The following is a 23,791-nucleotide window of genomic DNA, read 5'->3' on the forward strand; positions in this document are numbered from 1 at the left end:
CAATAAACAACGTATACAAAGTTCCAAACGTCACTTGACAATTCTGTTTGCACCAACCACCACAGATCCTCACAACGCAGATCCCGTTTTTTTTAAATGGAGACAAGAAAGTTCGGCTAATTCAGTTTCAACAAATCGCTCTATAAGTTTACTAGAAGGCAAGATTTCATTATCACTGCAAGTACATCCGTCTGTAATTGCTAACATTGGATGAAGTTTTAGAACCCAGAGCTCGAAACACGAAAACCCACTAGCGTATCCATGTGTAGTAATTGCTGTAAGACGATGTGACCTCTGACGTCATGTCACACGAAAACCATAACATGATTCGCGCGCAAACCGCCGGGCAAAACCTTTGTGTTTTGGCAGCCAGCTAGAAAGTGTATGCAATCTTACCATGACTACATGTCTTTTTGCCCGGCGAAACATGAAGTGTACCGTGTGTTTTGTTTGGTAAACCCTCCCACAGTTATTTAAATGAACAATTCTTGTGTACCGAAACCTGAAGTCATTAATGTGGACGCAGTTTTTTAACTATTTTCATCAGTTTATTATTCAATTTTTTTTTCTTCAACAGCTTCAGTATTATTCATGTTGGTTTTACCGGGCTACACCGATGCATGTAACCACTTTATACTCTGTACTTTCCCGAGTTCTGTGAAAAAATACCACAGGCATATTACTCGGGTGGGACTCTAACCCAAACCCACGACATTTGCAATTCTAGAGCATCGCTTACCAACTGGACCACCGAGATTGCCCACTAGCAAGAGGCTGTTAAAACCATTGTTTTGTTCATATTATGTAACAACACTTCCGTGTAAGGAAATGCAGTTTGTTAGGAAGTACAACTTTCATGAGAAATAAGTATGTTTATCATGGCTATGAACAGTGGCGTATAACCAAAAGGGACTGTTAAAGTTCGAAAATATTTTAGCAAATAGTCAATGTTGATAATATGGGGAAGAAATTATTAAAAAGTTGGTAGTATTTTCAAAATGCGTCCGTTACAATATGTACAGTTTTTTTGTGCGTACATGCCAAGGTAAGGTTCTCCTAAAGTTCGAGTTCTGTGTACACGTCGAGTGTCGATTCTTGTGGACCGAGCTCCATGTATGGTCCTGCCTGTCCCATTACATCCTTCTGATTAAAAGGCGTGTTCGAGGAAGGTACCAGCCGGGATAGATCCGTACGTGCCCCTCTTAGACTGGAAGAAGAAGGGTTCACATTGATGTAGTTGGGAACCTCTGCTTTGGCTGCAGACGAGGCCTGGCTATCCTCACGTATCGAAGTGGCATAAATATGGGATGGATTTTGCTGGTTTGGCCCCGTGTCTGAGGTGGTATTACGTGTCCTTTTACGATACACGAAGTATGAGACGAGGATGGTAACCAGGCCAACAAGAAGGATTAAAGGGATTGCTATACCAATAATTACACCAACAGAGTGACCAGGCGTGGTTGGGTAGGGGATGACGGTCAAGGGTCCTATCTTGCAGGAAAGAGACGTCCAGTTTTGATTCTCTGGTGTTATTGAAAAACAGAAAAATGTGACTCCATCATCTGAGACTTGGACACTCTTCTGCAACCGTAGTCCAAGTTCGTTTCCTGCTTGAGTTGAATTAATTTCCCAATCTGGCCTTTCTACGGGACTGTTCGTATCACTGACCACTGGGGTTCTTTCATTGATGACCGTGCTACATGTCAGAATGTCTCCCTCGTTCACAACTGCCGGACCGTCCGTGAAACAGACTGGAAACTCTTCGGTTGAGTTTACAGTAAGACGCCCTCCTCCATTTGTAAGTAAAGTTCCTGCAGTGTCGTTCGCAATAATGACGCACAAGTATAACCCTTCATCCGATTTTATGAGGTTGGTGATTGTGAGACTTTGGGAATAAAGTTTCACTATTTCATTAATTAGATTATCAGGGCTGAAGGACATTCTGTGATCCGGTATTACATTGACGCAAGACGAGTTGTAAGATCTTAGCCAGGTAAACATGTGAGCGTTGGGGTCAAAGCCAGCCGCGGAGCATGTAAGAGTAACATTACCATTCTCAACTGGTTGCACTGGGAAACTGGAGACAGTGACCTGACTGACTTGACATTCACTCGGTGATGGTAGACAAAGCCAGAAAAAGACGAAACAGCCACTAATGATAGAAATAATTCCCATTTTGGATGGTCGAAAATTTCGCGATACTTTCGGTCCACGTTTCTGTATTTTCAAAAGAAATTCGATCGTGTTTTTCAGCTTCATGACACAAAACAGTCAATCCAGTTGCAATAAACCCTCAATCTCGGTAGTTTTTACTTGTTAACGAATATGGTCCATCCAAAGTGCATCACAGAGTACACGCCAACGCAACCAAATACATCGGCAACGGGGGTGTGTATTTCGAGTTTCTATCGAATGAAACCTTCAACAAGTCACTCAAAGATGCAAAAACAGTCGTCACTTGATGAGACGAGTATGTTGAAAGAATCTATCAACTACACCTTGCCCTCCACTGTGTTATTTCCTTGTGGACCAACATGCCAAGTTTAACATTAGACCATGTCGGGTTGTGAGCAATATGGTTGCCCGTAGTCTAGAAAGTACATTTTTGAAGCAGCGATGCAAAACCTAATTTGAATAAAAGTAGATTCAAATCTGGTGCGATTTAGGGATCTTTTCATCAACAGGTTGCGGGAAATCGTGTATTCGTGTGCAGTGGACTGTAGAAGTGACGTCATGGTACCGACATAGAACACGATGATGTTGTTAATATTCTAAGGATAATAGATCGAAAGCTATTTATTTTTTAAGTATGTGAAGTATAACTCAATAAGGCATTGGGTGTATTTATCTTAAATGATTACTTTCTATGACCATTTCTCGAAATCGGCGAGAGAATAATTTTGTGCTCATGAATAAAAACAAGTTGTATTTATATAGAAGCCTTTAGAAAGATCGACAGACGCTAAAACATGAATAGATTCAGTAGGCCTACGTGGAATAAACCTGTTGGAATGGCTCTTTATTCTACATCTCAGCAAAAAATACACAATCAGAATGCCTGGTTTTATGCTCAAACAATTAAGAAGGAGGTACACACTGGTGGACTATTATTAACAAGAAAATAACTGTAGAAAAGACAGAGGCTGGCTACAGACTTATGATTGTGAAGAGGTTGTAACAAGAGTGCTTCACCACAGCTTTAAACAAAATTACCATGGGGATGAGAGGGGAGGGGGGGGGGGGGGCGTCGGAACAGTGTTTCTGAGCTTTTCATTTCTCTGTCCTCATGTTAGGCCGAATGTGGCGGCTACAGCTACAGCTACGGCTACGGCTACGGCTGTCGCTAAGGGTGTTGCTATAAGGATGTCCTATACCTCAACGCATGATGACGCAACAATCTAGCTGTAGCCGTAGCCGTAGCCGCTTTGGACACGGCCTTAGAATCCTGACTTGGACCAAGGCAAGTATATCGCATAGGCTGCAAGAAGGGGTAATAAATGGGGCGGGGAGAGGAATGGGCGGGATATTCTTCTACTTGATTACATTTCGATAGCCCACTAGGGAACTTAAATGACAAATAATAATAACTGCTTTTTGTTTAATACTTTATGCACACTCTTTATTAAAACAAAACAAAATATGAAACAAAAATTAAAACATGCACAAAATGCTATACTTCAAATTTGTTTGGATAGTACAAACAATTACAAAATACGAGTGAAATAACATACGCGTGTTAAACGTTACGATTGATTAGAATACAATATGTCCATGTGTATTGATAGTGTCAAACGAGTCAATTTATGGCCAACGGTTTCGAAGACATTTCGAAGAAAATTATCACTTTAAAAATGTAACCCTTTGTTCAGAAAATCTATAAAAAATGTATATATACATATTAAAAATCCGGGCCGTCTCGGATAGTCAGATTCTTTAAGAAATTCTTTTGTTTCCTTTCAAAGTGTTTCTTTTGACACAGTGCAATTGGTTGCGTCTAAGTTGGCAATAAAATGGCCCTTCATAACAGTAGGCTCGTTTTTATGTTTGAAATTGAAAAAGGTAATTGGTCCATTCGCGAAGTGTCACTTTGTTTTCACTGCACTGGAATTAAATGCAATGTTGGACCATACATGAATAATCAGGGCATCAAATTTGACTTGAATACACCACAGCTCAGACAGAAATGTTAAAAGTTATGTCTTTGGTTATAAGTAAAACAAAACAAAATATTTAAATCAACAAAATGTACAGCGCAAATCATAACTTGAATACAATAAGAAGTATGTGTTTAACTGAGTAAAATAAACCATTGCTTTTACTGTATTCTGCATACTGTGTGAACTCTTATTATACAAAGAAGTATGCTGTTGTAGTTAGTTTACAATAACATTGTAGTAAATAATAACAAAGACACTGGACACCTTTGGTAGTTGTCAAAGACCAGTGTTTGGCACTTGGTGTAACCCAACATCTGTATAAAATAACAAACCTGTGAAAAATTTGGCACAAAGTTGCAAGAAAATAATTTAAGTAAAGAAAAAAAAACCACCCTCGTGACAATGTTCGTGCTTTCAGATAAAAAGTCTTTTAATGTTTTAGTGAGAACTTACCACTTTCTCAAAAACTCAACTTCAGAGAAAGTCATTTCTCACACTGTTTTATACCATCATCATTATACTTGCAGCTTTCCGCTGCTCGTTATCAAGAAAGTTTTTGTGCTCATACATTTTGAGTTATTACTAAACGTGACCAGTGACTTTAATTTAAATGATCTTTTATAAAGCACGATCAACAAGCCAACTTCAGCCTTGTTTATTGTTTTGGTGAATTTAGTCTTGATTTCCTTAACATACTCCACCCGACTGAGCCCAAACTTGTTAGGGGAACCACCAGTTCACTCCCATGATATTTTGGTCATGTTGGTTGTATGAAAGAAAATGCGCAAAACGCATTACTTATGCAGTGAAAAGGCGTTTTGTAGTATTCAACTCTATTGTACTGCTGAATGACGAGCAGTGCTGGGAACGAGGTGAACAATAACAACAACACCGATCTCAGGGTTAACTTATATTGTAATTCATAAATCTGCTAAACACACGAAGTTGCTAATAATCACAATTCTAGATAATTGTGCTGATGCATATGGGGTGTACAAAAACTACAACACCGTCTCTGGGTTAACATATCCTTATAATTGTTAAAATATGCTAATTGCAAATGTTTACAAACAATCACAACACTATTGGTGTTGCAGAATACCAGCTAAAATACAACGCACACGTACAGCAAACGCGCCTGGTTCCTTACTATTTTTTTGGCTAGCAGTATTCAACCTGCTTAGCGGCATTTCTTCGGTTTAAGTGAACTTTGTGAACTGGATATATTTTGAGCCAACTTGTAGTATTACACGCGAATATCAGCATACAAAGTTTCTTGCGGATTTACCAATTGTTTGTTTTCGTCTTGTCCTTCTTTCTCAAGATCTAGGTCAGCATAGACGACTGTCTGGGAAGACCCTTGCTCCATCTTATCGGGCATCTCTTCACGTCTTGAGAACTTCTTGGGTTTCCTCACCGGCTGTGAAGGTTGTCCAGTCGTGTCTGCGCTCTGCGAAGTGCCTCCACTGCCGTCTGCGTTGTTTACACGGGGCTTGATCACCTGAGCGTAAATCTGTGGTGTTTGTTGCGGGGGATCCGACGCACCAGGACGGCCTCTCTCGCTATGGTTTCGTCCGGTGGTTGCATGGGTTTGGTCGGTGTCATCGTGTGGTTTTCGGGGAATTCCAACGCTGGGCTCCTGGTCGGACGGCTGCTTAACTTCACTGCTGATATTAGCACCGGCTACTGCAATGTTCAGGTTAAGACGCAGGGAAATGTTCATGTCTGGCTCACGGGTTACGATAGATGATTCTGCGTATATGTTTGACTCAACTCCCGGTCGACCAGGCTGTGAGACACCCACCGACTGCTCTTCCAGGACAGAATTGTAAGAAGGAGGTACTTCATCCCTGTCCCTACTTATCAGTTCATTTGGACTCCTGGTATCTTCACGAGCATGTGGGGTTTTCTGGGAGCTGCCGCAGTCGATGAGGTAGTCTTTGGGGTGAAACCATCGCCTAGGATCACATCGACAACACAGTGTATGTATTGCGATAATAACGATAAGGACGACCACGCCAATGACAATACCGGTGATTTGACCAGCAGACAGTCTTGATTTTATTTTGGGTGTTATTGTGGATTCGATGTCGACAACTTTCAAAGGTCCAATAATGCAAAACAGATTCATGTCAGACGACGGTAAGTTTGCAACGCAGATATACGTTTGTAAATTATCCGATGATGTAACATTTTTTAATAACAGAGTTTTACAACCATGCTGATATGAGTAGTAGAGCGTCCATTCATCATTATCTGCACTAATCGATGCAGTTGCGTTACCAGATGTATTGCAGGAGATGAAACTTCCAGTGTTTACTGTCCCCGGACCGTTTGGAGTGCAGAACGGGAAGGCATCTCTGGGGTACACAGACAAAACTAGTTTTTTGTCTAAGACCCCCACAAAGGACATCTCACCAGTTGAATGAATAAGATTGCATTGGTATGTTCCTGTATCAGTTGTCTTTACTTCAGTGAATGTTAGATTGAAGGTTGAAATCAAACCCTTTGTGAAGCTAACCAGATATCGCTCATTTCTATAAACAGACAAGTCCGTACTGGTAACAACGAAACTGCCTGACCCCTCTTTAACCCACGATAGAAAATGAGTTGAAGCATGGAAACCAGCAACATGACAGAGAAGACTGACCGTAGATCCCTCCCGCTGCACCATCATGTTGGGAGAAACTTCAAGAGTCATTGAAGGATATGACTGACAGCGAACCGAGAATATCAGCGAAGAAAACATCAATGCTAAAAACCAAACACCTTTCACAATGTCTCTACGTTGATCCTCCATGGTCGTATGTTGACTACGCCGTGAAGTAAAAAATCAGTAATGGATGGAACACGACTCAACTTCTGTAGACTCAGTGAATGTCTAGTTCCTATATTAGTCTTTACTGATTGTATTGTGCACCATTGGACTGTTCAAACCTTCTTGTATATAGCATGAGTATATTCCGTCATCAATTTGAAAGTGATTTGGGTGATATCAACCTCGCTATTTGGTCCCAGTCTCGAAACTGATTTTCTGTTTTCTGTCTGCGCACACAAAGTAAACTCAACATCATAACAACACGGGAGTTGCTGTCGTGTATTTTCAACAACTTGTTTCCTTGTTATGAATCGTTAAACGCAGTTGTGAAGTTTAGGGTCGTGACCTCTGTGTGTACCTTTCTTAGGTAAATTCGTGGGTGCGAGTGAATAATGTGTTATATTATACGGTTTCTCCTTTCATAAACACAAATATATGAACTCTGGTTTTAACTGCTCGGGGATACTGAAGCGATGAATACATTTTTCAGTACAGAAAATATTATTTTGACGAGGTTTTGAATTCTGGCATCTTGTGATTGTTCTGTAAGAAACTGTTGTTGCAATATTTAAATAAATAACAAAATAATACTTTTTTTTCAAGTGGAATTGTTTTTTTTTTCATAGGTAAGACTCCTATGACACTTTCGTGTAAAACTAAGTCAAGTATGGTCATCATAGCTATGATCAGTGACGTCACCAGAGGAAAAGAGCGCATGGAATTTGTCAAGTCCCAAAATTTGTAGCAAATTGTCAACCTCCATGGTCCAGACTTTAAATTAAAATTAGGATTTGTAACACCATGTGAATATCTCTTTTTGAGTCGTGTCATCCATCAATAAAGTCCAGCATTTTTCTGAAGACAATCAGAGCGTGCTTATCGAAACGTTGAGTCTTTAACCCCCGGTTCTTTTCAAAACCACAACTAATGAAAAAAGGAGATATCCATATGGTTCTACCGCCAATCTCTCCAAAAGTTTGCAATATTTCCAAAAGTGCATTCATTACAATATTATGTAGAGTTTTTTCTGCGCGTACATCTCAAGGCAAGGTTCCCTAAAGTTTGAGTTCTGTGTACACATCGAGTGTCGAGTCTTGTGGACCGAGCTCCATGTATGGTCCTGTCTGTCCAGTTACATCCTTCTGATTGGAGGGCGTGTTCGAGGAAGGTACCAGCCGGGAGAGATCCGTACGTACCCCGCTTAGATTGGAAGGAGAAGGGTTCACATTGGCGTAGTTGGGAACCTCTGCTTTGGTGTTCACATTGTCGTAGTTGGGAACCTCTGCTTTGGTGTTCACATTGTCGTAGTTGGGAACCTCTGCTTTGGCTGCAGACGAGGCCTGGCTGTCCTTGCGTATCGAAGTAGCATAAATATGGGATGGATTTTGCTGGTTTGGCCCCGTGTCTGAGGTGGTATTACGTGTCCTTTTACGATACACGAAGTATGAGACGAGGATGATAACCAGGCCAACAAGAAGGATTAGACAGATTGTTATACCAATAATTACACCAACAGAGAGGCCGGGTTCGTCAGTAGAAATTATTGGAGTTGTTATAGGCGTGGTAGGGTAGGGGATTACGGTCAAAGGTCCTATCCTGCAAGAAAGGGACGAGTTTGGGTTCTCTTGTGTTATTGAAAAACATAGAAATGTCACACCATCATCTGAAGCTTGGACACTTCTGCAGTCGTGACCCTGAAGCGTTTATTGCTAAAGGAGCCTTGACCCAATCTGGTCTTTCTACGGGACTGTTCGTATCACTGACCACTGGGGTTCTTTCATCGATGACCGTGCTACATGTCAGAATGTCTCCCTCGTTCACAACTGCCGGACCGTCTGGGAGACAAACTGGAAACTCTTCGGTTGAGTTTACCGTAAAACCAACTTGTCCATTTGTAATTATAGTCCCAGAGCCTTTCGCAATAATGACGCACAAGTATAACCCTCCATCTGATTTCGTAAGATTGTTGATTGTGAGACTTTGGGAATAAAGTTTCACTATTTCATTAATTAGATCAGGAGGGCTGAGGGACATTCTGTCTTCCTGTGTGACATTGGCGAAAGACGAGTTGTAAAATCTTAGCCAGGTAAACATGTGAGCGTTGGGGTCAAAGCCAGTAGCGTTGCAGGTCAGAGTAACATTACCATTTTCGACTGGTTGTCTAGGGAAACTTCTTACTGCGAAGACAGTGACCTGACTGACCTGACAGTGGCTCGCTGATGGGAGACCGAGCCAAAAGAAGACTAAACAGCAACCACGGATACAGAGGATTCCCATGTTGGATTGTTGTTTCCCTGGTTGTAAGTTGCTAATCCACACCAAATTTCTCTAGAGCAGTAACTGCTTATGTATTTCCGGATGAATATGGAAATACAACATTTGCAGAAATTAACACCTTCAGTTACATACATATACCAATGGGTTTTGCTTTGTAAGTTTAGCAGCAATAATGTCAAACAACAGCTGAGTGATAATAACTCAATAAACAACGAATACAATGTTTCAATCGTCACTTGTCGATTCTGTTTGCACCAACCACCACAGATCCTCACAACGCAGATCCCGTTTTTTTTTAAATGGAGACAAGAAAGTTCGGCTTATTCAGTTTCAACAAATCGCTCTACAAGTTTATTAGACAAGATTTCATTATCACTGCAAGTACATCCGTCTGTAATTGCTAACATTGGACGAAGTTTCAGAACCCGGAGCTCGAAACACGAAAACCCACTAGCATATCCATGTATAATAATTGCTGTAAGACGATGTGACCTCTGACGTCATGTCACACGAAAACCATAACATGATTCGCGCGCAAACCGTCGGGCAAAACCTTTGTGTTTTGGCAGCCAGCTAGAAAGTGTATGCAATCTTACCATGACTACATGTCTTTTTGCCCGGCGAAACATGAAGTGTTTTTTTCAACAGAGGGCGGTTTGAATGTAAACATTGGTCACATCGTCTATACACCCTAGTCAGTTTGTGTGTTTGGTAAAACCCTCCCACAGTTATTTGAATGAACAATTCTTGTGCACCGAACCCTGAAGTCATTAATGTGGACGCAGTTTTTAAACTATTTTCATCAGTCTATTATTCAATTTTTTTTTCTTCAACAGCTTCAGTATTATTCATGTTGGTTTTACCGGGCTACATCGATGCATGTAACCATTTTATACTCTGTACTTTCCCGAGTTCTGTGAAAAATACCAGAGGCATATTACTCGGGTGGGACTCTTACCCAAACCCACGACATTTGCAATTCTAGAGCATCGCTTACCAACTGGACCACAGAGATTGCCCACTAGCAAGAGGCTGTTAAAACCATTATTTTGTTCATATTATGTAACAACACTTCCGTGTAAGGAAATGCAGTTTGTTAGAAAGTACAACTTTCATGAGAAATAAGTATGTTTATCATGGCTATGAACAGTGGCGTATAACCAAAAGGGACTGTCAAGGTTCGAAAATATTTTAGCAAATAGTCAATGTTGATAATATGGGGAAGACATTATTAAAAAGTTGGTAGTATTTTCAAAATGCGTCCGTTACAATATGTACAGTTTTTCTGTGCGTACATGCCAAGGTAAGGTTCTCCTAAAGTTTGAGTTCTGTGTACACGTCGAGTGTCGATTCTTGTGGACCGAGCTCCATGTATGGTCCTGCCTGTCCCATTACATCCTTCTGATTGGAGGGCGTGTTCGAGGAAGGTACCAGCCGGGAGAGATCCGTAAGTGCCCCTCTTAGATTGAAAGAAGAAGGGTTCACATTGGCGTAGTTGGGAACCTCTGCTTTGGTGCTCACATTGGTGTAGTTGGGAACCTCTGCTTTGGCTGCAGACGAGGCCTGGCTATACTCACGTATCGAAGTGGCATAAATATGGGATGGATTTTGCTGGTTTGGCCCCGTGTCTGAGGTGGTATTACGTGTCCTTTTACGATACACGAAGTATGAGACGAGGATGGTAACCAGGCCAACAAGAAGGATTAAAGGGATTGCTATACCAATAATTACACCAACAGAGTGACCAGGCGTGGTTGGGTAGGGGATGACGGTCAAGGGTCCTATCTTGCAGGAAAGAGACGTCCAGTTTTGATTCTCTTGTGTTATTGAAAAACAGAAAAATGTGACTCCATCATCTGAGACTTGGACACTCTTCTGCAACCGTGATCCAGTTTCGTTTCCTGCTTGAGTTGTATTAATTTTCCAATCTGGCCTGTCTACGGGACTGTTCGTATCACTGACCACTGGGGTTCTTTCATCGATGACCGTGCTACATGTCAGAATGTCTCCCTCGTTCACAACTGCCGGACCGTCCGTGAAACAGACTGGAAACTCTTCGGTTGAGTTCACCGTAAAACCAACTTGTCCATTTGTAATTATAGTCCCAGAGCCTTCCGCAATAATGACGCACAAGTATAACCCTTCATCTGATTTCGTGAGGTTTGTGATTGTGAAACTTTGGGAATAAAGTTTCACTATTTCATTAATTAGATCAGGAGGGCTGAGGGACATTCTGTCTTCCTGTGTGACATTGGCGAAAGACGAGTTATAAAATCGTTGCCAGGTGAACATGTGAGCGTTGGGGTCAAAGCCAGTAACTTGGCAGGTTAGAGTAACATTACCATTCTTGACTGGTTGCCTAGGTAAGCTGTCTGCCGAGTTGAAAGTGACCTCACAATGACTCGGCGATGGAAGACAAAGCCAGAAGAAGGCGAAACATCCAGCAAGGATATAGAGGATTCCCATGTTGGATTGTTTTTTTGCTTTTTCTTTTTGGTAAGTAGCCAATCTGAACCAAACTTCTCTAGAGTTTTAATGCCGATGTGTTTCCGGGTGAATATACAACTGCAGTCCTGCACACCTTCAGTTACATTAACCTAAGGGGTTTGGCTTTGTAAGTTTAGCAGCAATGTCTAACAACAGCTGAAGGATCCGAGCTCACCAAACACCGTTGTTCTAAATGTTCTAAACGCCACTTGTTGATTCGGTTTTTAGCAACCACCACATATTCTGGAAACACAGATCCAGATTTATAGAATGGAGACAAGAAAGCTCGGCCAGGAATATACGTTTAGCAGCAGTGTCCAACAACAGCTGAAGGATCCGAACTCAACAAACACCGTTGTTCTAAAATGTTCTAAACGCCACTTGTTGATTCGGTTTTTAGCAACCACCACATATTCTGGAAACACAGATCCAGATTTATAGAATGGAGACAAGAAAGCTCGGCCAGGAATATACGTTTAGCAGCAGTGTCCAACAACAGCTGAAGGATCCGAACTCAACAAACACCGTTGTTCTAAAATGTTCTAAACGCCACTTGTTGGTTCTGTTTTTACCAACCACCAGAGATTCTGGAAACACAGACCCAGATGTATGTAATGGAGACAGGAAAACTCGGCAAGGAATATACCTATGGCAGTTTAAGTGTTGTCGTGGTCTGTTTTCCTTTACTAAAATGATTTGAATAAACCATACATGTCTACCGAACCATATAGTCATTCATGTGGACGTAGTTATGAATATTTGTCACCAGTCTTTTATTATGATTCACGTTGGATAAACCCATAAACACCGATGTGTTAGTACATCCCCACTTTCTGTGAAAAAAATCACAGGAAATAATCCTCGGTAGGGATTCGAACCCACGACCTTTGCATCTAGAACAGTGTCAACTAGCCTACCGAGATTGCCCGGTAGCTAGAATAGAGAGGCAGTTCGAATCCTATATTATGGTATCTGGTATCGCAACGATTCGTCTATAGTATAAGCTACAGTATTCCTAACTATTTGCCAAAATGATGTAACATTAAGCACTTTACGTAAATTTAGTTTTCCATATTCTGGCCCAAGTCCATGGCTCTTTTTACCGTAAGGTGAAATTCTGCACTTTTCACAATTTCAAAAGAGGACGCACCTCAACATTTTGTTCAGCTGCTGTTTCGTTCAAAAATTGTAAACTCATATGGACATGATAAGACTACATGAACACATTGATGTTGTTACATTTCCAATGCAGTATTTTGCCAGCCACGAAAGTCCCTGAATGTACACAATCATGCAACACTTATACGATCGCCGATATCATTTTGTTTTTCTAAATATTTACATACTATTAAAGGTATACGTTTGGTAGTTACTCATAAAATTAATGGTAAAACAAACTTTTGGTTGAAAGCCTACTAAACCTTCCATAGTATAAAGCATTTTGAGCATGCGGTTATGTACAAATGAATTTGTATGCCCAAAACTGTGAATTATGTAATCCTATCAGGAACTATTATTTGACCTGCGTGTGGACAATATTGCTCCGGATTTTCGGTGATATCTTAAAAAGCGATCCCCTTTTTAAGTTAATTTTTCACATGTTATTTTCATCGGTACATCTACATTTAGTTTATATGATTAAAACAATCAAACAGCTCTATAAACCGAAGGTATTCTTTCTCTTTAAATTTACTGTACAATTCATTACATTAAAAGCCGTTTGCAAACATCACAACGGATCAATCGAAACACAGTGGAAAGCTTACGTCACTGCAGTTTTTCCAATGAAATAATTATAGCCAATAAAATCATTGGGCATGTCAGGCCAGCGACAAGACGGGACCATGACTCAATTTCATAGAGCTGATAAGCACAACAAATTGCTTAGCATGAAATTTCTTCCTAAAAAATCTCCAGGATTACCAAACAAATTTCCATTTTTTGCATATTGCTTGTTACTGGTATTCCGTTGTTGTTTGCGTATCCTGAAAATCACGTGATCATTTGGTTGGTAGTGCTGTTTTTTTTAAGGCAAAAATGTCATGCTAAGCAAATTGTTGTGCTTAGCAGCTCTATGAAATTGGACTAATATTTGATTTGTGCGTAAACAGTTTGTGAGTCGTCAGAGGGCGGGTGAACCTCATCATTCACAGGTTCCTTAAGGTCCAAATCGGCGTAGATTAAGACAGGTTCTTGCTGAGCAGGTCTGGATACTTGACCATTACGATTCTGACCAAACCTCTTAATGTTCTTGAGATTGGAAGAATCTTTGCCGTTTTCTTTGAGAAGTTCTTCGTCGTCTTGAGAAGCATTTTTATCCATCTCAGTACTATTCACTGACGGATTGGGTTGGTGGGTAATCGGTTCCGAGGTGTCGGTTATTGGGGTCGGTTTATTCACTTGGGCATAAATTCCTGGTGACTTAAGTCCAGTCGGTTCTTTAGAGTTGGTTACTGGAGTCGTTTCATTTACCTTGGCATATACAGCTGGGAAATTAGGTTTGGCCGGTTCTTTCGTACCGGTTACTGGACTCGTTTGATTTACCTGTGCATAAATTGCTGGTGGTTTAGGTTCAATTGGTTCTTTAGAGTCGATTACTTGGGTCGTTTTATATGGCTGCTTGGGGTTGGATGGCGAGCAATCAGTCGCTGGTGGCTCATGGTCGTGGCCAAGATGGTCGTCTTCAGTATCGGACCAACACCTTGTGTCAACAATCCCGTCATCCGCGGAAGCCTGAACGCCGAAGGGCAGGTTGTCCGATTCAGGTCCAGCGTTTCTAAGCTTCGCGTCGGGCTGCGTTAGAATGGCGTTGTCCCGCTCTAGCGTTGACGCGAAGGAACTTCCCACGTTGAAAGGGTATGACTTGGCGTACATCCATCGTTTGGGGTTGCATCGACAACAGAGGGTGTGGACTGCTATGATAATGAGGAGGAGGATGACGCCGATTACTATACCGGCAATGTCGGCACCGGAGAGGCCGGCATTTTGGGGTGTGTCTGGAGTGGTGTTTACTGCCCCGGTAGTCTCTTGAACGGGGTTCTGTGTATATTCAGAATCAACTGTTAAGGGTCCAATCTTGCATGCTGGCGAAATATCTAAAACTGCACCAGATATTATGGAAAAACACTGAAACGTTTTGCCGTGTTCTGAGTTAGTTACTATCCTTGTGAGTTCTTGTCCGGGACTACCTTCACCATTTGTGGGACTTGTTATCCATCCAACATTTGCTTCAGTAGGTATTTCTATGTCAGACACTAAGGGTGTTCTTGTATTTGAGAGACTACTGCACGAGAGACTACTGCCAATAGTCACTGTAGCTGGACCATCAGGGGTGCAAACTGGAAACTCATGACGGCGGTATACAAGCAAATAAACGTCAACAGATTGGATGATAATATCAGAGCCTCTTAGTACATGGCACTGGTAATATTCCTGATCTGACTGCCGTACAGGATATATAGTTAGCTTATGTGAATAAAGACTTGCTTGGAATGGACTTATAGAGAAACGATTGTCAACTAGTGCAGGATTAAGACCATTCTCATCTACAAATACTGTTCCAGTTTCCTGTAAACTGCTCCTTCTTGACCATCGCACGTCATCAGGGGACTCGATTGATGATATCTCACAATCCAGAGTAACACTGTCTCCTTCACGAGGCACCGTCGTGTTTTCTGGAAGAATCTTAATAATTGCTTGTGTGAAAACAAGAGTAGGTCGTACCAACAAAATCAACCAAAGAAATGTCCACAGTACAGTTGTCATTCTGTAATTCAGTATCACTCTACTTTGATCCTTGCCTTCAGATTTTTTTTAAGAAAAACTAATTGTCGAGACAGGAGTTATTCAAATCCCGTACAGAGATCTTTGAAAAAAACAAATCCACAGAAAGTGTTCACCACCTCGAGACAATCACGTCCAGTGTGGTCTGAACTTGACGGTACCAAACACACAACTAAAAGAATAATTGCAAGTGTGTTTTTTATACTCAGTATTCTTTCATTTGCATACAACATGCCTTGTGTAAGGTTATATACACAAAACCATAGACACATATTTCAAAACTTCGTCTGATGTAACACAATAAGCAAGTTTTGTTTTTCAATAGAGACTAGGAATAAAAACAACCCAGAAACATTGTTGTCTGTGACCTTCCATTTGATTCGAAAGGTGTTTTTCTGTAAAGTCTATTTATGTGCACTATTCAATGACGATTGTAGGTCATTGAATAACAATAATGTCAAGGTAAACTTCTGCAATGTAAACCGCAGTATAGAGTTTCTGTTGTTACTCTACTGGGGATAAAAAACTAAAAGAAAATATGAGTGGATGGTACAAATACTGTTTTAAAAAGTTGGCATCATACGCACATACCACATATTTTCAAGAAACTTGACCCTACAAAAGTCATAGTGTCCATTCATTCTCTCATTCATTTTGTTTAATTAAAAGCTGAATTATGTGGCATTACAAGGTAAACATATAGTTAAAAACTACACAGAAAAAAAGACATAAGTATGCTCCCGAAGAGCATTGTTCAAGCTCATAGTTAAAGGTCAAAATGAATTGAACAAGCTGGGGATGACATAGACTTGATGACAAGTCGTTAGGCGCTGCCTATTTGTCTGCCTTTCATGCAACAGTCACAGTGCGATGTTACACATGCAACAGTCGCAGGTAGCGCGAGGCGACTGACTCACACACACATACTGGGATCGAGGGTGTGTGTATCGTCCCCGTAGCTACACTGCGCTGTAACCACACACCGCGCTTAACAATAACCGTCTTGACTTCCAGACTAGGGATGACACTTCTTTTTCTGATCGTTGGAAAAGAGCTTTCCTACGATCGGCATTTAGTTTAGGGTTTTATGTGGTGGCCCTGAAGGGACGTCAAACATATACATTTTTTCGATCTGGCCCAAGTCTCAAATATTAACGTGAATATTCACGTGAATGCTTGCGAATCGGGGCAACAAAAAAACGCGAATACTTGCGAAAATATTCACGTAAATGTATATGTTTGATGTCCCTTCAGGACCACCATAGTTATGCCATTGTTCACTCAAACATTCACTTTACTTCCCCTTTTGGAATGTGTGTTCGTATTGAGGCTAATTTATGCTCGCTATTGTCTTTGGTATCGTTGTGTATTTTTGTTGTTTTGTTTAGTTTGGCTTGTCAACAGGATTCCCCGTTTTTCTAGTTGAACTATTTTAGTAGCTTTTCAAAGAAACATGAGTTCTGATCTCCGATCTCTACATAATGTACGGAGCGCCTGTTGTATAAAGAGTGTTATCAATGCTTACTACAATGGAGCGATATATTTATTTAGTATGCCTACTTTGGTTGAGATAAAATAAGAGGATAACCTGGCAATGCTATTGAATCACACCATGTGAAACACAAGTTGTAATTTTAACATTACTTTATTTTATTTCCCCACAAAATTCATTAACAAACTTGACATGGTCAAGTGAAAGCAGGTATTTGTCAACAGGTAACTGGAACGATTAACCATATCAGATCGTACCTCAATAAATCAACATTTTGCAGAAATATAGAGCGATTACCCATGATGTAAAAAACCCGTATGTTATACTTAAAAAACCGATCATGTTTTATGGTGCGACTGCAATAGGAAGGGAACCAAAAAACTTCACAACCTTTACACGAGAAATATTTTGAAACAGGCAAAAATACATACATATAATATAAAAGTATCGCATAAAAAGAAACCTATAATGAACTTCAGTCTTAAAGGGAAGGTACACGTTTGGTAATTACTCAAAACATTCACTTAAAAACTGACTTGGTAACGAGCATTGGAGAGCTGTTGATAGTATAAAACATTGTGGGAAACGACTCCCTCTGAAGTAACGTAGTTTTTGAGAAAGAAGTTATTTCTCACTAAAAATAAAAGACTTTTAGCTAGAAGTTTTTTTATTCTTATCTAAAAGCACACAAATTCGTCCAACAAGGGTGTTTTTACTTTCATATTTTTCTCGCAACTTCGATGACCAATTGAGCCCAAATTTTCACAGGCTTGTTATTTTATGGTTATGATGGGATACACCAAGTGAGAAGACTGGTCTTTAACAATAACTTAACGTGTACCTTCCTTTTAAATGACATAAGCAGCTGATGAGGAAGTTTAAAAAGCTATATCGGATAAAAGAGCACAAGTGTACAAATATCGTTGGGTTAACTGCTATTTAAAATATAATACAGTATTATTATTGTTTCATTGGTATGTGTAAAGTTATTTTTTATTTATTGAAAGCATTTTCTGAGATCGAATTGAAAGGGTCTAAACAATTCTGTGTAGACCTATATAGAAGATATGAGAAGCAATTGTGTTCAGCATAAAACCTTTGCACGCCTCTGCACACCCATAATGTACAACAAAGTGCAGTTATGCAACAGTGGTACATGTTCCTTGATACACCACAGTGTTTTTAAAAATACAATTTGTTTTGGCTAGTTTGGAAAAAGCAAAAATGGCGTTTTCCAAAGAGAATTCATATAAATCAAATGTGTAAAAAACCCAAAAAGCTTCATATTACTATATACACTTTATACAATGCTATAGCATCCTTTTCACATTCTACAATTTTGTCTAGGAAACAAACTAGTACAATTAACGTTATATAATTATAATTAAGGTTCTATTTATCTTTCTTTCCCCACCAAAATACTTAGTATATGCAACGTCTGTGTACACAATATTAAATGAAATTGTCTTAAAATAGCAAACAAAAACACCACATTTATTTTAGAGAACAGTTTGACATTTCAGTTTCAGTTTCTGACAAACTGGTAGAACTTCTACCAGTTTGTTCGTAAGGTTTTTAGAACATACAATGTAGGAAAAAGACGTTGATAATGCTGACCGCATACAGACGACCGAAAGTAAGCTTTCCATATCTGTGTTTTGATTGGTCCGAGGTGATGTTGGGCAGCTGCCAAATTCGGACCAATCAAAACACAGATATCCAATGAAATCACTGGGTCTGTAAAACCAATACCTGTATTTTATATAACGTGGCCCGGTTTCATAGAGCTGGTAAGCACAAACATTTGCTTAGCATGAAATTTCGTCCTTGATAAAAACAGGATTACCAGCCAAATTTCCATTTGTTGCATGTTGCTTTTGTTTGTTTATCCTGAAAATCACGTGGATTTTGTTTTTTTGGGGGCATTCCTGTTTTTATCAAGGGAGAAATTTCATGCTAAGCAAATTTTTGTTCTTAGCAGCGCTATGAAATTGGACCCAGGTGACTAGTCCAGACTAACGTCTGATTTGTGCGTAAATAGTTTGTGAGTCGTCAGAGGGCGGGTGAACCTCATCATTTCCACGTTCCGTAAGGTCCAACTCGGCGTAGATTACAACAGGGTCAGGCTTAGGAGGTCTGGATACCTGACCATTACGATTCTGACCAAACCTCTTAATGTTCTTGAGTTTAGAAGAATCTTTGCCGTTTTCTTTGAGAAGTTCTGCATCGTCTTGAGAAGAACTTTCATCCATCTCGGTATTAATGGCGGATTGAGGGGTAATCGGTTCTGATGTTTCGGTTACTGGGGTCGGTTTATTAACCTGTGCATAAACTGCTGGCGGGTTGGGTTTAGTCGGTTCTTTAGAGTCGGTTACTGGGGTCGTTTTGTTAACCTGTGCATAAACTGCTGGTGGTTTAGGTTTAGTCGGTTCTTTAGTATCGGTTCCGGTGGTCTTGTTTTGCACTTGTGAGTAAATCGGTGGTGGTTTAGAGTTAGGATCGGCTGACTGCGGATCTGGTTGTTCAGATGTTAAGGGTTCAGGTATCGGTGTTGGTTGATGAAGGTTTTCGGTTAAACCGGATCCGAACGCAGTTATTCCGGTGTCGTTCTCATTAGTTGGAACCTGTGAATCGGAGTTCAAGTTGTTTGTTTGTGGTTCCGAGTTCCCCAACTCCGGGTCGGGTAGGGCACTCCCCGTGCTGCCCAGCTGCCGTGATGCTCTGAAGGAAGTTCCAAGCTCGAAGGGGTATGACTTGGCGTACATCCACCGTTTGGGGTTGCATCGGCAACAGAGGGTGTGGACAGCTATGATGATGAGGAGGAGGATGACGCCGATTACTATACCGGCAATGTCTGCACCAGAGAGGCCGGCATTTTGGGGTGTGTCTGAAGTGAAAATCATGGTAGTATTTACCGGAGTCTCTGTACTCAAATTGTTGGTAACTGTTAAAGGTCCAATATCGCAACCTATAGTTACACCAGAAACCGTCGATATTGAAAAACAGTGAAATGATTTGCCGTGTTCTAAGTTAGTTACCCTCCTTGTAAGTTCTTGTCCTGGACTACCTTCGGCATTTGTGGGACTAATAATCCATCCTTCGGCTTCAGTTGACATTCCAATTTCAGACACTAAAGGCATTCTTGTCTCTGATAACGTCTTGCACAAGAGACTACTGCCAATAGTCACTGTAGCTGGACCATCAGGGGTGCAAACTGGAAATTCATCTCGGCGGTGGACAAGCAAATAAACATCGGTAGACTGGGCGATAATATCGGGGCTTCGTAGTACAAAGCACTGGTAATATCCCTGATCCGATTGCCGGAGAGGATTTATGGTTATCTTATGTGAATAAAGAGCCGTTGTTGAATTCACAACTTGTAATTGACTTATAATAGAAAGACGACTGCCAGCATATCCAGTAAGACCATTCACATTTACGATGAATTGTTGAGAATCACTTAAATTGCTCAATCTTCCCCATAGCACAACATCAATTGACTGGAGTGATGATATCTCACAATCTAGCGTAACACTGTCTCCTTCGCGAGGCACCGTTGTGCATTCAGGTAGAATATGAACAGTTGCTGTTGGTATAGCGGTATCTTGAGAAGACACCAGACCAGGTCGTCCAAACAAAATCAGAAACATGCACAGTACATCTGTCATTTTGTAATCAAAATGTACTCTGTTTGCATCCATCCTTCAGGTTTTCATTCGAAATAACAAACGTTTGATACAGTAGTTACTTAGTTCCAAAGGTTTTGGAAAACCCCAGAAGTCCACAGACAGTTTTTACAGTCACTTCGTAAGTTGAGTCTCAGGTACAACTGTAAAGTAACGTAAACATGACCGTACACAGACCTCACGTCATGCGTAGTGGCATGATTTAAGGTTATTTTACAGGCTCCCCAATCATGCATTTCAAAGCTTTGTCTGACATCACAATGAGCAAAATTTCACTTCAATGACGAGCAGAAATTCAGACATAAACTGAACAACATGATGTGACCTTCCAGTTGAGTCACTAGTGTTTGTTCAAGGTAGTGGAACCAACAATGTCGACTGTAGGTCACGTGGTGCTAACAATAATACTTGGGTTATTGTTACTGTAGTGCACTAATATTATTCTAGTAGTAGATCAAGGCACTTTACGCAATGTTATTCTTCCTGTTCATCAGGTTTACTTTCCCAAAACTCACCGAGGAGTATACATGGTAAACTGCAGCATGATACGGCCACGTCGTTGGGTCTGGGCCCACTTTAGGGCACTGCAAACTAGGATTTGTAACAGGCAACACAACAATACAAAATACAGGATGGGAAACCTCCAGATATAGCTGAAACTGTGATTTTTTTAATTTATTCTACCAGTGGAAAACAACAACTCCCTTAAAAAACATCCAAACTAAACTCCTTAATCCACAACTTTTGGGAATCGTGCTACAAATCGCCTAACTAAGTCATTGAAGTCCTCTTCGGATGTATTATTCTCAGCAGGCTCAAATTATAAACGATTTTTATTGGTGTCATTGTTATTTTATATAAGCTGTGTTACCCCCACCCACCCCCGGATTCCCTGATTTTAAATTGCAAAGTTGTGTATTTACTAACAAATGTTGTTTGGCATGACACGATACATTTATCAAGAGCTTTGGTTCAGACAAACGGGAAAAGAAAGCCGGTGTGAGGAGAGCTCTGGAAATCTGCTACCTACCCCCCCCCCCCCCCGATGGCAAGAAATGGCAAACTTACGCATGATAGCGCCCCCTCTTGAATTCAACTTTCCCAGCCAATTTTCATAATACTGTTGGTTTACACTTTGAGGAATAGATTATCATTTTGCTTGATCTTGAACATGTTTTTAAATACATCGGTATACATGTATTTTTAATATACATGTTGACAAGAAATTCAAGCAATTGTATACTAACATCATGCTCATAATTTTACTTAATACATCAATATTTTCACATACATTAGAGTATCCAAATCATGTCAATTGAATAAATGGGAAATATTTGATATGATTGTATATTATTATTGTTATTGGAGGTTTATTGAAATACTGCAATACACCGTCTCCAAGCCGAAATGTACAGTTTACAAACAAAAACTATCAGTAGAAATACATGTACAAATAGTGTTTCATAAAGACATTTAAAGATGCATGCCCTTATCATCCCAAGCAAATAACTTCCTCTTTTTAGCCTCGAATTCCCCACAGATTAATCTTGAGTATTACCAACGGTTTTACAGCCGCAATTTCATCCCCATCCTCCTCCACGGAGAGATGCTGTCAATAATGAAGGCAGGTGTCAGTCAACTGTCTGGCCACCGCCTCAGGATGGGCAGCATTTCTCGCATCATGTTGACTGGCAGTAGTCTGTTGACGGTGTCTCTTCTTCCCGTTCTTGATTTAATAGAGTGGAAATAAATAACCTAGATTGGCTACCCCGGGTTGCAATTATACATTACATAAATACAGGTTAGAGATAGTAGGAGTCTTAGGGCTAGAAGGGGGGGGGGGGTATACGTATTCAAAAGAGCCTTCAAGCAAGTTGTGTATTCCTTGGTTTTGGGGGTCGAGAGGAACTGTGTTTACTACAACTTGTGTTTGGATCGAAAACAGTAATCAATATTTCTTAGAAAATGGGTCTGAATTGAAGAATATTAAGTTGTACTGCTTTAATGCAGATAAGATTTCACATGGTTTTACATTCGTTTTTAGAGTTCCCTTTAAAAGGGTCTGATTTTGAACACGTATTGCGATGTGCTCGCAGACTCGATCTACAACAACGATATAAACAATTACTGCAACAGTAACAGCAGCAGCAGCACCAGTAAGCAACAGCAACAACAACCAACAACCAAATAAGAAAAAGAAAAAAAAAACCCGAAATCAACAAGGATCCACACTCCGATATAAACGGGCGAACAGGAAACTGTGGAAATCGAGATACGCGAGTTCAAATTATGTAAATGGTGAGGCAGCCACGGCATAATTTCAATATTATGTTGCCACAGTACGGCATGCTAGATATGGAAACTGTGTAAGCTTTGGAACAGATTCTCTGTAATGGAATTTCTTCACTAATGCCCAATTTTAGATTTTTCAAGGGGCCAGATCTAGGGCTTTGTGATGAACCAAATCATCTGGCCCTTCCTCATCCAAATCTCCCTCCAAAAGATGCCATAGAAATACATCAAACTAGATTCACAAGAAGCAAAAAGCAGGGTTCCAAAATGGGGAGTGGCGACAGCATCCCAAGATTTCCCCTGACCATTATCAAGTATATTATTTTTGCTGGTGAATGTAGAACTGCCTTAAAACACAGAGCTTCTTGTGTATGTGAATTGAATGCCTTATGGTCATGTTTTTATTTGGGAGTTGAGGGAGGAGGAGCGGTATATGAAGGAGGTGACACTCGGTGCCCCTGCCGGTGGGTGTTAGTGAGAAGTTGGGAATCGACTGGAAATACGTACGTTAATTATACCTTTCTGCTGTAAAGAAAGGTTGACCAACATTCTGTAGAGCTGCTCCCTCGAGTATCGCAACAACATCTATGTTCGGGGTTTTAAAAAGTCGGCCATTTTGAATAAACAATTATGTGTAGAATTAAGTATTAGTCTACCTTTTGGTGTCACTGTTGATTTGTATTAAAGAGGTGGAAGATTTGAGTCATCTGTATAGGCCTTAAATATGTTTTTGCTGCGATGGTCGCTCAGCAAGGGTTCCAAAACTGGCGCCTGTGACGTCACGAATGAAAAGGTTTGT

At 40.5% G+C, this 23,791-nt stretch overlaps 4 protein-coding genes and 1 pseudogene across 4 annotated transcripts; all 5 read right to left on the reverse strand.

Moving 5' to 3' along the window:
• Positions 1-695: 695 nt before the first annotated feature.
• Positions 696-2,557, reverse strand: LOC139950828 (uncharacterized). The gene has a single exon (XM_071949656.1). The coding sequence runs from the start codon at positions 2,257-2,259 to the stop codon at positions 1,057-1,059; it is 1,203 nt and encodes a 400-aa protein (XP_071805757.1). The 5' UTR covers positions 2,260-2,557; the 3' UTR covers positions 696-1,056.
• Positions 2,558-8,030: 5,473 nt separating this feature from the next.
• Positions 8,031-9,252, reverse strand: LOC139951039 (uncharacterized; annotated as a pseudogene).
• A 1,314-nt stretch (positions 9,253-10,566) lies between these two features.
• LOC139951040 (uncharacterized) lies at positions 10,567-11,718 on the reverse strand. Its single transcript, XM_071949853.1, has one exon. It carries the CDS (start codon positions 11,716-11,718, stop codon positions 10,567-10,569), a length of 1,152 nt encoding a protein of 383 aa, XP_071805954.1.
• Positions 11,719-12,613: 895 nt separating this feature from the next.
• Positions 12,614-15,624, reverse strand: LOC139950754 (uncharacterized). Its single transcript, XM_071949547.1, has one exon. The coding sequence runs from the start codon at positions 15,502-15,504 to the stop codon at positions 13,825-13,827; it is 1,680 nt and encodes a 559-aa protein (XP_071805648.1). The 5' UTR covers positions 15,505-15,624; the 3' UTR covers positions 12,614-13,824.
• A 1,090-nt stretch (positions 15,625-16,714) lies between these two features.
• Positions 16,715-20,831, reverse strand: LOC139950656 (uncharacterized). The gene has a single exon (XM_071949435.1). The coding sequence runs from the start codon at positions 20,713-20,715 to the stop codon at positions 19,030-19,032; it is 1,686 nt and encodes a 561-aa protein (XP_071805536.1). The 5' UTR covers positions 20,716-20,831; the 3' UTR covers positions 16,715-19,029.
• Positions 20,832-23,791: the final 2,960 nt, after the last annotated feature.

The sequence above is a fragment of the Asterias amurensis genome, chromosome 18 (assembly GCF_032118995.1).
Source record: "Asterias amurensis chromosome 18, ASM3211899v1".
Taxonomy (NCBI): Eukaryota; Metazoa; Echinodermata; class Asteroidea; order Forcipulatida; family Asteriidae; genus Asterias; species Asterias amurensis.

Coding starts and splice junctions, on each gene's coding strand:
- LOC139950828 (XM_071949656.1), bottom strand. CDS start 2,259: ATGAAGCTGAAAAACACGATCGAATTTCTTTTGAAAATACAGAAACGT.
- LOC139951040 (XM_071949853.1), bottom strand. CDS start 11,718: ATGGGAATCCTCTATATCCTTGCTGGATGTTTCGCCTTCTTCTGGCTT.
- LOC139950754 (XM_071949547.1), bottom strand. CDS start 15,504: ATGACAACTGTACTGTGGACATTTCTTTGGTTGATTTTGTTGGTACGA.
- LOC139950656 (XM_071949435.1), bottom strand. CDS start 20,715: ATGGATGCAAACAGAGTACATTTTGATTACAAAATGACAGATGTACTG.